Source organism: Muscardinus avellanarius (genome assembly GCF_963383645.1).
Source record: "Muscardinus avellanarius genome assembly, chromosome: 18".
In the NCBI taxonomy this organism is placed as follows: Eukaryota; Metazoa; Chordata; class Mammalia; order Rodentia; family Gliridae; genus Muscardinus; species Muscardinus avellanarius.
Window position 1 is genome coordinate 445,037 of NC_137804.1, and position 13,018 is coordinate 458,054.

At 40.6% G+C, this 13,018-nt stretch overlaps 1 protein-coding gene across 30 annotated transcripts in view; it reads right to left on the reverse strand.

The window, feature by feature from the left end:
* The window catches only part of CLASP2 (cytoplasmic linker associated protein 2), a gene marked incomplete at both ends in the record, with an annotated part of 157,017 nt that overhangs the window by 94,453 nt on the left and 49,546 nt on the right, over positions 1–13,018 (reverse strand). For 16 of the 30 annotated variants that reach the window (XM_080715624.1, XM_080715620.1, XM_080715645.1 and 13 more), the window contains one exon: positions 5,508–5,654. In XM_080715624.1, coding sequence (XP_080571750.1) covers positions 5,508–5,654 — 147 coding nt within the window. Of the gene's footprint in view, positions 1–5,507; positions 5,655–6,038; positions 6,073–13,018 lie in introns of those variants that run through there. The other 14 variants (XM_080715640.1, XM_080715637.1, XM_080715632.1 and 11 more) reach the window with 1 other exon arrangement.

Here is a 13,018-nt window from a genome sequence, read left to right on the forward strand (position 1 = left end):
GTAGAATGCCCCTGGTTCCATTCCCAGCACATTCCCCCCCTAAAAAAGAAAAGATACCAGAGAAATGAATCAGAAATTGCCAACTACCTAGGAGAGAACAAATATATACTGGTGGAATAAGAAGTTATAAAGATAATCTTAGGATACTTGGGCAAATCTGAATATAGAAATAAAATATAGAAATGAAATGCCTAAAGGGAGGTGACCACACAGGATAAGAATAAATACAGAAATGAAAGAGCTATAGGAACAAGGTAAGTGATGTCACAGAGATAGGAATCCAGAGCACGGGCAATCTAAGACGACAACTGACTTACAATGTCACAACACCAATGGCACGGAGACAAAAGCGGTGAGGGGATTGTTTTACAGATAACGTCACAAAATGTTCTTGCAGACGGCAATGGTATTACTGCACCCAGCTCAATGATAACACTTTTGACATCCGCATAATGACGTGTTGGTTTGGACTGAACCAGCCATTTTTTTCAATTCTCCTTAGCTCAGAGGCTACAGGGTTATAGTATGACTAGAGCAGGTTAGCACCAAGGCCGAAGTAAGAAGCAAATGACACTCACTGAAGACCTTAATTAACTGCATAGAATACTTTGCTTAAAATAGCATATATATTTTAAATCAATCTCCCCCTCCCTCCCTCTCTCTCCCCCCCTCTCTTTTGGTGTGTGTGGTACTAGGAATTGAACCAGAGGCTTTCTACATCTAGGCTACACTCCCATACCTGTTTTTATTTTAAAACAGGTCTTGCATGTCACACTTGCTGAACCTGCAATCCTACTGTCTCAGCCTCCCAAGTAGTGGGATTACAGCCATGTACCACAGGCCAGGCTTATCTTTTTAATCTCAATGTGTATCTCTGTGAAGTAAATTAAATTCCAAAACTCCACAAGTAAAATTAGTCAGGAGTTGAAAAAAAGCTCACTTGACTTTTATTCTGGCCATCTTACCTGAAAAGATATTTGTCAAACTTAGTGGGTTGTGACGAGCATAGACCACTTTATATATTTTCACCGTCCACTTCCCTTCAATTGGGAACCGCAGATATTGTATAAAATTTAATACACACATACCCACACACACCTAGAAACAGTAAGTAAATGCTGAGACGTAATCACCATTATCCTATATAGACTTATGGTAGGAAAATGTATAGTCTGGAAAACAGAAGTCACAAAGAAACATAGGGCAACTTTCAATTCTTTAAAAGTGTCAGGTTAATAATCTACTCCCCTGCACAAGCTCCAAGGAGAAATACTTTAATGCAACACAGAAAAGAATTCATTTATCTAAAATTTAAACAGATTTACAACCTTTTTGGAGAACACTTTGCCAAAACAAAAGAACCCTAAAAATCCTTGCATCTTCTGATCTAAGTAAACCTTAGAAACTTGTTTTAAGTAAATGACTGAAACGTGCCAAAAGTTCTACATAAAGAATGGCATCAGAGTTCATAACAGCAGGAAAAACGAAGGGTCGGAACTATTTAGCCATCAACAATTTTCAACTTATAAACGTAAGTCAAGGAGAAAATGCTTAGGGTAAAATATTAAATAATAAAAAGTATGAAAACCAATAAATACTACCCATTGTGTCCTTTTCCCAAGAAAATATTTGAATGGGTAAAGATAACTAGAAAAGCGATTATAAAAGGACTTGGAGGAAGGCATAGCACAGGTTACTGGCTATGTCTGTGTGTAGTAGTACTGCAGGTGTTTTCACTGTGAATTTTAATCCAGGACACATATGCTGAATAATCATCTATCAAGATTTTTATGAAAGAGCAATATGATTCCCAAGGTCCCTTCCAATGTAAATATTCTGCAACTCTAAGAAAACGTCTCTTGACTAACTTAGAAATCAATAAGTCTCTGCCAAGATTAGAAAATTGAAGTTAAATTTTTAAAGTAAGACTGATAGCCAAGAATGTCATCAACTTCAGAAACAATATCAATATCCTCTGGCTAGTACCTCTTTTCTTAGATAGAAAAATGGGCAGTGGACCTAATGGGCGGTCCCAAACGAACAAAGCAAGAGTGAACCTGCAACTGACAAAGAAGACGGGAGAGAGACAGAAACATTTTTCTTGTCTTTTTTTTCCCCCTCTGTTTGGAGTGGGAATGAACTCAGGGGCATTCTACCTCTGAGCAACACCTCCAGCCCTATTTTTTATTCTTTGTTATAAAACAAGGTCTCAGTAAGTTGCAGAGGGCCTCACTAAGTAGCTGAGGCTGCCTGCGAACCACGATCCCCCTATCTCAGCCCCCCAAGTGCTGGGAGTACAGGAATACGCAACCACACCCTCTTTGTGTGTATGTGCGTGCGACACTAGGGATTGAACCCAGGGGCACTCTACCTCTGAACTACATCTCAGCCCTATTTTATATTTCATTTTGAAAACAGGGTTTCTCTAAGCCAAACATGAGGAGGGAGGGGGAGAGAATGGGGTGGGAATTGGAGAAGGGCTAACTGAGAGGTGTGAGCATGCATGCTTTACCATCTTGCATCCAGTAAGATGTATGACTGCAGTGCCCAATAAAAATCATTTAAAAAGGAAAAAGAAAGCAAACAAGGGTTTCCCTAAGTCGCCGAGGTGTCTCAAACCTGCAATCCTACCTTGTAAAAATTTTTTTCTTGTGGTGCTGGGGATTGAACCCGGAGGCATTCTACCTTTGAACCAGATTTTATTTCTTGTTTGGAAACTGGGTCTTGCTAGGTTGATGAGTTTCACTTCTTGCTGAGACTGTCATCAAACCTGCCATCCTCCTGTCTCCGCCTCCCAAGCACAGGCCTTACAAGTGTGGGCCACCACACCCAGCTGCATCCTCCTGTTTCAATTTCCAAAGTACTGGATTACAAGTGTTGGCTGCTACACCCAGCACCCCTTTATTTTTATCTAAAGGGCAGCAGCATGGATGGTTAAAATAAACTGAGTTACCAACGACTACAATCATGGAAATTACCCATCTATCTGATAGGACTACCATCTGCAAACTGCAGAGTGGAGGACATTAAGAAAGTTTCTCCTTTAAAAAAAAATCTGATATTAGCTTGTTTAATATCAGAATTAAGCCGGGTGTGGTGGTGCACGCTTGTAATCCCCGTGCTTGGGAGGTGGAGACGGGAGGATCACGCTGGTTTGGAGCCAGCCTCGCTGGCTTAGGAGACCCTGTTTCCAAAAAAAATATAAAAAATAGGTCTGGGAGTGTAGCCCGGAGGTAGAAGGGCTTCCAGGAATCCCAGTACCACCAAAAAAAAAAAAAAAAAAAAAAAAAATCAGAATTAAGTAATCTGCGGTAGGTAAACCACCATCTCAATATTCATCTAACAAAAGATATTAAACCATTAAGAAACAGAGCTAATTATAAACCACGAGTCTAGAGTCACAAAAATATCATCACCATATTTTATACATTAACCTATTTTAAGTGAAATCAAGGTAATATCAGGAATTATTATATGATAGTCATAATTAAGAAAAACTTCCCCTTGTAACTACTGCATAACCATTTGTTACAGAAGGCAGAAACTGTAAAATCCATGTACTTTTTTTTTTAACTAGCTAAGTGAGAATATGCAGCATATAAAATATCACATAAGAGCTGAGCATGGTGGCGCATGCCTGCAACCCCAGTCAGTACTTGGGAGGCTGAGATAGGAGGATGGCAGGGTGAAGGCCACAGCCTCAAGAATTTAGTGAGGCCCTGGCTCAAAATTTAACAACTGATGATAGAGTAGAGGGAGAAGGCCCCTGGGTTCAATCTCTAGAACCAAAAAAAAATAGCATATAATAGGATATAAATAATATGTGACTGAGAACACAGTACTATACTTGCAAAACAATAAACTAATAAAAATGTTAAAGTGTATGTAAGTCACTCAAGATACCCAGAGAGACAGGTAAGGCACTTCTGCTTCACAGTCTGTTCACTTATCCCATGTGTCCTGTCATCTTTCCTGCTAGTTATATGACATATTAAGTAAAGAAAGTAAAAACAAAATGCTATGACAGCTTTCTCATATTTAAAGATCATACAACTTTAAAAAAGGTTTGACTGTATTTAAAGATCAAAGAAAAAAATCTCCTAAAAAATTTGGTCAAAATTTTTAAGGAAAGATCTGTTTCCCAAGATATCAATGCTAAAGCCCAAATTTATTAAAAAAAAGAAAGAAAGAAAGGAAGGAAGGAAGGAAGGAAGGAAGGAAGGAAGGAAGGAAGAAAGAAAGAAAGAAAGAAAGAAAGAAAGAAAGAAAGAAAGAAAGAAAGAAAGACAGGCAGGCAGAAAGAAAGAGAAAAGAGATTACTGTCTTTTTTGTGTGTGTGTGTGAGGGTCTGGGGATGGAATCGAAGGGCATTCTATACCCCCAGCCCTATTTTTTTACTCTTTATTTTGAAACAGGGTCTCACTGAGTTGCAAAGGACCTCACTAAGTAGCTGAGGCTGTCCTTGAACCGTGATCCTCCTGTCTCAGCCTCCTAAATGCTGGGATTCAAGACATGTGCCACCAGATCCAGCTTACTGTCCTTCTGATATTAAGATTTCCCCTTATTCTTTTTTTTTTTTTTTGGTGGTACTGGGGTTCCTGGAAGCCCTTCTACAGCCGGGCGACACTCCCAGACCTATTTTATACTTTTTATTTGGACACAAGGTCTCTTACGCCAGCACGGCTGGCTTCGAACCCGCACGCTCCTCCTGTCTCCGCCTCCCAAGCGCGGGGATGACAAGCGTGCCCGCCACGCCCGGCTGCCCTTATTCTTATAGACTCACTCCATCAGAGGGAGCCAAGAGAAACAGACACCTGAGACACACTCCTGGCTTTCTAGTTAACATCATGTAAAAGGGCGTTAAAAATGGTAAAGGTAACCAATGAGCTAAAGACAGTTCTAACAGCTCAAGGGACACGCCATGTGCTGTGTAAATGCACACCGCCTGCTCTTCCCCTGTCTTGCCATTTATTATTATTTAATCCGGAAACCATTTTTGAGAAAATTTTACTTGACCACCACCCATTTCCTATTGTGACAAATGATCCGGTTATCAGTATCTTCAACCATATTTTAGATGTCAGGTATTTAAGACTTATTATCTAGACAAATATATAAATACACGACACAATTTAGCATCCTACAGATGTAACAGCTATAGTACCTGTAAATGAATAGCCACATTCTTTTCTAAAAATGTATTTCCTTTAAAACACACATACACAGACCTAAAAAGAAAAGTCAACAACCTTCAAATCTTTTCTTTTAAAAATGGCAACTGAAAAATAAATGCTCTCAAGAAAACACTAATTCACATACATTCTTACAGGAAAAGCAATATACACTATTTTCACCATTTCCAAAAGTGCACGCTGAGTGTGCTGCCGTACTCTCCAGGGCTGCAAGGGTGCTGCGGCCGTGAATAAACAGAGCCTCCCAGTTCTGAGCGTGTGTGGCCACGCAAGGGCAGCAGCATGCACACCAGACGTGAAACGGACTCACGTTACCTCCAGCCTTAGGGCCACCTGCTGAACTGGGCTTCCTTGCACTGTTGACAGGATTTCCGGGTGTTTTAGGTGCAGGAACCTTGAAGGCTGAAGCAGCTGATGACGGCCTATTTCCATCCACTGATTCTTCATCATCAAAGCTTTTATCTGCACAAAGCATTAGAAAAATATATTTTAAGAAAATTAAGCTTTGTCCCATTTTCCATAAGACTCAAAAAATCAAAGGCATATATAAAATCTTTTTTTTTTTTTGGGTAAGACATAAAATAAAGGCCTTGGGAATAATTATTTATATATTGGCTGATACCCTATCAAATAGCCCTCAATAATTTAAAATCAAGATGCAGTAGTATTACATTTCTTACCTATATAAATTAGCCAAAATATAAAAGCAAATATTTCCAGTCTAAGAACAGTAAAAAGCATTCCTCATTTTTTGCTACTCCAGCTAAGCATTTTCTGCCGGCTCCTCCCATAGTGCATCTCCCAGCACACCCTGCCTTATTCCTTACAGCCAGATTCTCAACTTACAATCACAGATGCGTTTGCAAATCAGTCGCCTCATTCCTCTGAAAGCTCTTAATTTCCCTCACCCTAGGATGCTCCCAATAGTTCACATGGCCAAATGCAGGAAATTCAATACTAATCAAAGAGTCTATCAAAAATAGATAGAAACAACCACAGAACCACCACTGAGGTTTGTGCCGGCATTTTTCTTTCTCTTCCCTGCCCTAGGTGCTGTAACAGCCAATCAGATGCAAGGTGACATCATCTTATGGCAGCCACTGCCAGACGAAAGGTAAAAATTCTCCATGTATCTAAAAAATTCTCTATGCACCTACAGTCTTTATTCTACTAAAAATTTTAAAGGCATTTGATACTAAAGGCTTACACATCTAAATTTGTTTTCTTTTACCTAATTCACGTGAAAACATATATAAATAGAAATCAGGTTTTATGCAATACTCCTTCTGATAGGGTGTGTGATTGCATCAGGAAAGCATGGAATATACCAGTGCTCATTACTGGACATAATTAACACACAACCTCACAGTCTGCTGTTTACTTAGGGCACAAAAATCAAACTGAACAATCTGTTATCATAAATGATTCTCTAATATCCTACAAGGTTCCTTTCAAAATGTGAATGAACACACTAGTATCATCTCCTTACATACAAGTGAAACATCCCCAACCTCCTCCTCCATGCGCGTGCACGCGCGCACGCCCAGAAGATAGATGCAGTTTTACTCTGCTGAGAAAATGGTTTTCTCTAGGACCCTGCACAGACCAACCATGACAAACAAGATGGGCGAGGAGAGAAGCAGCTTTACCACAGGCTTCAGATCAATATGCCAGAGCCTTCCCCACCTATAAAGACCCGGCTGCCCACACTGAGATCACTCACATGGAGGGGCACTAGCAGAACAACTATTAAACACACCTTAAAGAAAATACCAAATGAGCTTTAAGACTGTTTTATTTATTGGGGGGAGGGGACACAAAAGAATCAAGGACACCCTAACATAAAACCACATCCCACATCACTAAGTGACCTTTTAAAATAACATACTTGTAGGAAAAATGTATGTTCTAGTTAAAAAAAAAATTTTTGAGGGGAAAAAACAATTAGGGAAACAGTTTGGATAAATTAATGGCTTAAAGCCTATGTTTTATATACACTACTCTTAAAAACACTAACACAACTCCAAGTAAACTCCCCCTTCATATGCAGAAAGAAAGAAAGAAAGAAAGAAAGAAAGAAAGAAAGAAAGAAAGAAAGAAAGAAAGAAACAAGCTAAGAAACAGTAGACACAAAAAATCTACAGAAAGTTAGGCACTGAATCAGAGTGGCCAGAAGTTCCCATGGAAACACAGTTCTGTTCCTATACACACACAAGAATTGAAAAGAGAAAATGTCTCTACCATTTAAAAAAATTAACTCTTAACATTACCAAACTACTCAGAAATTAATTTTAATGTTTTTTTTTATCAAAATAGATCAGAGAAGATCTATTCTAATAGAAGATCAAATTCTATGCTTGCAGCTCGGTAAATTTTCACAGAATACACATGCCAGTGTAACCAGTGTCCAGATGAAAGCCTGTCACCCGCAGCCTGTGAGCACCCTCGGGACCCACCCCTCAGAGCCATGATTTCCTGACAAAGCCAGCCAGCTTTGAATTCTAACCCCACAGTGGGTTTTTACTCATTTTAAACTTCATTACAAAAGGGAATATATACCTGTATTCTATCTGACTTTTTTTCACTAAATGTTGGAAGATAATATCTGGAAAATTCATTCTCACTGCTTATAATATTTCAGTGTATGACTGTGCCACAATTTATTAATATACATTCTACTGTCAGTAGGCAGTTAGGCTGTTGCAAATTGAAGGTTCTGATAAAATAGTTACTTCTAAGAGATAAGCAAATAAAGCTAAAGGGTCTAAGTATCTTAGCATCACTGGGGAAGTAGTAAACAGTATAGGCTGAACTTCCCTAAGCTAAAAACCTGAAATCTGGAATGCTCCAAAATCCAATACCTTTTCAAAGACCACATAATGCTCAAACAGTAAGGGATTTTGGGGTCACTGTGAATTTTGGATTTTAGGATTAGGGATGCTCAACCAGTGAAGTTATGCAAATATTCCAAAATCTAGAAAAAGGTCCAAAATCTGAAACACTTCTGGTCCTTAACAGTTTAGATAAGGAGTGCTCAATATGGACCTTATTTTAGATAGTAAGTCAAAGATGCGTATCATAACATCTAGGGCAGTGTTCCTCAAAAGGTGTCCCCAGCTCAGCAGCTGAGCACCACCAGCCATTTGTTAGATACGTAATCCTTGGGACCCAACCCAAACTTAATGAATCAGAAATTCCAGACATGTTCCCCAATAGTCTGCTTCCTAGTTGTTCTGAAGCATGAGGAGGTTCAGGAACTACTCCACTTTGGCAGGGTTGGCAGACTTTTTTCATTAAAAATCATACAGCAAGCTGGGCGTGGTGGTGCACACTTGTCATCCCAGCATTCGGGAGGCTGAGACCAGAGGATGGCGGTTTGCGGACAGCCTCAGCTACTTAGTGAGGCCCTCTGCAACTTGGTGAGACCCTGTTTCAAAAATAAAGAATAGGCCGGGCGTGGTGGCGCACGCTTGTAATCCCAGTGCTTGGGAGGTGGAGACAGGAGGATCGCGCAGGTTCGAAGCCAGCCTCGCTGGCTTAAGAGACCCTGTTTCCAAATAAAAACATAAAATAGGTCTGGGAGTGTAGCCCCGAGGTAGAAGGGTTTTCAGGAACCCCAGTACCACCAAAAAAATAAAAAATAAAAAATAAATAAAAGCCGGGCTTAGCGGTGCACACTTTTAATCCCCGGGCTTGGGAGGCTGACAGGAGGATCGCACAGGTTCGAAGCCAGCCTCAGCTACTTAGTGAGGCTCTCAGCAACTTGGTGAGACCCTGTTTCCAGATAAAGTATAAAATAGATCTGGGAGTATAGCCCAGAGATAGAAAAGCTCCTGAGTTCCACCCCCAGTACCACCACCCAGAAAAATAAAAAATAGGGCAGGGAGTGCAGCTCAGAGATTGAATTCCCCTGGGTTTCATTCCCAGACCCACCAAAAAAACAAAAACGAAATCAAACAAACAAAAAAAGCGTACAGCAAGCTGGGCGTGGTGGTGCACACTTGTCGTCCCAGTACTTGGGAGGCTGAGACAGGAGGATCACGGTTTGTGGCCAACCTCAGCTACTTAGAGAGGCCCTCTACAACTGAGACCCTACTTCAAAATAAAGAATAAAAATTAGGGCTGGGGGTATATCCTGGAAGTAGAATGCCCCTGGGTTCAATCCCCAGCACCAAAAAAAGGGGGGGGGGGAACCATAGCAAATATATCTTAGGCTTTGCAACCCATACATAGGATCTTTCTGTGCAACTACTCAGTGATGACAAAGCAATGATACACATGTACCAAGCAGGTGGCTGCTCCCCCCACAGCACAGCAGCGCAGCCGGAATGGGTCTGCAGCAACATTCCCCAATCCTTGCTCTAGGGTAACCACTAAAAGAAAACGCACTTGTAAATAAACTACTAGAACAACAACAATAATAAAAATATTTGATTAAAAACAAAGAAAGAAGACAAAAAGAAGCTTATAAACAAATAGATAAAATAGAAAATAAAAGCTGGGAGTGGTAGCATATACCTGTAATAATTGTACATGGGAGGCTAAGACAGGAAGATCACATGTTTGAGGCCTAACTCAGCAACCTAGCAAGACCCTACTTTAAAAAAATAATAAAACAGGGCTAATGGTGAAGCTCAGAGGTAGAATGCCTCCAAGCTCAATTCCCAATACAAAAAAAAAAAAGAAAGAAAGAAAGAAAGAAAGGAAGAAAGAAAGGAAGAACATCACTGAGTACAAAATCAAATATGCTAGTAATTGTTGCCTTAAATGCAAATAAACTAAATAGTACCAGTAAAAGAACACAACCAAATTTTTTAAATAGACTGCTTAAGTGAGATATACTTTATATATGTGGCCACATAAAGGTTAAAAGTAAAATGATAATCTATGGCAAGCTCCAAACCAAAAGGAAGCCGGCAGAGCCATAATAACGTAAAGCAAAGCTGTGCCAGCCGGGCGTGGTGTACACCTGTAATCCCAGTGGGAAGGGGGCTGAGAAGTCTCTCAGCAACCTACTGAGACCCTGTGTCAAAATTTAAAAAAGGGCTAGGCCTGCAGCTTGGAATTAGAAGCCTAGGGTTCGATCATCAGTACCACAAAACAAAACAAAGCAGCTTTAAGAAGCATTACTAGAGAGAGAGACATTTAGTGATGGCAAAAGAGTCAAGCAGTAAGAGAAAGAAACATCAGAACCTTAAATATGCACCTTGCCGGGCGTGGTGGGCACGCTTGGAATCCCAGCACTTGGGAGGCTGAGACAGCGGATCACACAGGTTCAAAGCCAGCTTCAGCTACTTAGTGAGGCTCTCAGTAGCTTAGTGAGACTCTGTTTCCAAATAAAGTATAAAATAGGTCTGAGAGTATAGCCTGGAGGTAGAAAGACCCTGGGTTCCACCCCCCCAGTACCATAAAAAAAAAAGTATGCACCCAATAACACAGCTTCAGATATATTAAAAATTAAAGATTTTTTTAAAAATAAGGACTGGAAATGCAGCTCAATCATAGGGTACCTGCCTATCACTATAAAGCCCTGAGTTAGTGATACCCAGCACTACAATCAGCCAATCATCAATCACTAACTCAATCAGTTAAAAAACAAACCTACAAACACAAGAAGAAATTCATTTTTACCATTGCCAATAAGGTTATACATTCTTCTAACTGTAAAGTAAAGGAATTAATAAAATTAATTCATCATCACATGTCCTGTTTTTTAACGTATGTAGAAGTTATGAATATCCTGGGCTTAAAATTATTCTGAACTATAAAATAACAAATCCCAATAATTTCCTTTTTATATTTAACACTTCCTGAAATAAAGAAACCAACTTTCATAAAGTTGACTTTTGGAAGCTTCTTAAAAGCAGAAATTTTGTTTTGTTCACACTGTAGCTCTACTGATTATAAGAACCCAGGGCAACTGGCACAGCCAACCAACTCTTTTCCCTTCTTCTCAGCTCTCTTTCTTACAGGTTTTTTTTTCTTCCTTGACACAGATTTGTTCAAATGGAGTTGAACAAAACCACATCAATCACTGCTCAAAATTCTCCGGCTCTCTAAGAAGGCCTGCCAGGACTCCATGATGCCAGGGTTGTCACAGGCTCTCCAAGGCCATCTCCTACTTGCTACCTCTGTGTCTGCAGCCCAGCCCTGCCGGTGTCTCTGCCGAGGCTCCCGCGGGGCCTCTGCGCTTCTTCTTCCCACCTGGCGCTCCCCACAGCCCGGCCCCATGTGCACACTGTGCACTCACCATCTTCATGGCTCTTATTCATCTGTCACCTTTGCAATGGAGCTTCCTCTGGACACCATCACTGCCAACTACCAACACCCACACACCTCTCATCTACCCCTGCCTTCCTGCTTCACTTATTTTCTCCAGCGCTTACCATCTATGTATTTCACTAATCTTGTTTATCTGTTTTCTCCCACTGAAGTAGATGGTCTTTGAGGTGAGAACATATGTCTATCTGCCCACTACTGTATCTCCGCCAAGTGGAGCAAGGCCTCAAAAGCACATTTCATAGAAGGGACACTTGCAGCCTCCAGGGAAAGCATTACTAAGTGATTTGAAGCAATATTTCAAAGGCACACAACTATGCAAACTGCACAGAACACATAATATTAAAAATCTCAAAGCAATAAACATTTGATAAGATAGCAAGAAATAAAAGGATAAACCCAGTTCATAAAATGTCTATGCTAAAGGCTTTGTGAGGCAAAGGGGGCAGAAATCAAAGCTCACATAGGACGCAGGGTCAAAAGCTGGTGCACCAGATGACTATCCCCCCAAGGTTAAAGTAGACCATAAGCAAGCCTCATTTTCAAAATTTCTTCAAATGACTGCACCAGGGAAGTGAATCAAAGGGAATGCTTCATTAACACCACCGCCTGGGCAATCCGCACTCATGCTCTTGAGCTCCAAGGGCGACTCCCAGGAGGAGCCAGAGCAGATGCAACATACCACCTCAAGTCAGCGGGCACAAAGGAAACGACGCCAGGAGCGAGAGCCGAAAGAAATAACAGAAAGAGGCCTGCGTAAAACCCTGAGTTTCCATTACCAAGCACAGGCTATAACATACCTACGCATACTTATCAGAGAAACTTGAAGACAACTTGGTCAGGAAATTATAAAAAGTGGCATAGAAGCCAGACATGATAGCACACGCTTGTAATCCCTCCGCTTGGGAGGCTGAGACAGGAGGACTGTGCAGATTTGAAGCCAGCCTTAGCTACTTAGTGAGACTTGTTTCCAAATAAAATAAAAATAGGTCTGAAAGTATAGCCCAGAGGTAGAAGGCCCCTGGGTTCCATCACCAGTAACACAAACACACACACACACACACACACACACACACACACACACACAGCTTTTTAAGATTATCAAACAGAACGACAAATGAAAATATAGCAACTGATTTTTCCCCCCCAGTACTGGGGATGGAATCCAGGGGCATTCGACCTCCAAACCACACACCCAGCCCTATTTTTTATTTTGAAACAGGGTCTCACTGAGTTGCAAAGGACCTCACTAAGTAGCTGATGCTGGCCTTGAACCACAATCCTACTGTCTCATCCTCCCAAATGCTGGGATTACAAGCGCCCAGCTGCAACTGAAATTTAAATTCAGTGGTCAGGTATTACAATGATTAGATACAGTTCAAGTGATCATTAGTAAATAGGAAGATAAATAACACACCAGCTGGGATATATATATATATATATATATATATATATATATATATATATATATTAGATTCAATCCCTGGGTTCAATCTCCAGTCACACACACACACACACACACACACGCGCGTGCACGCACACACACA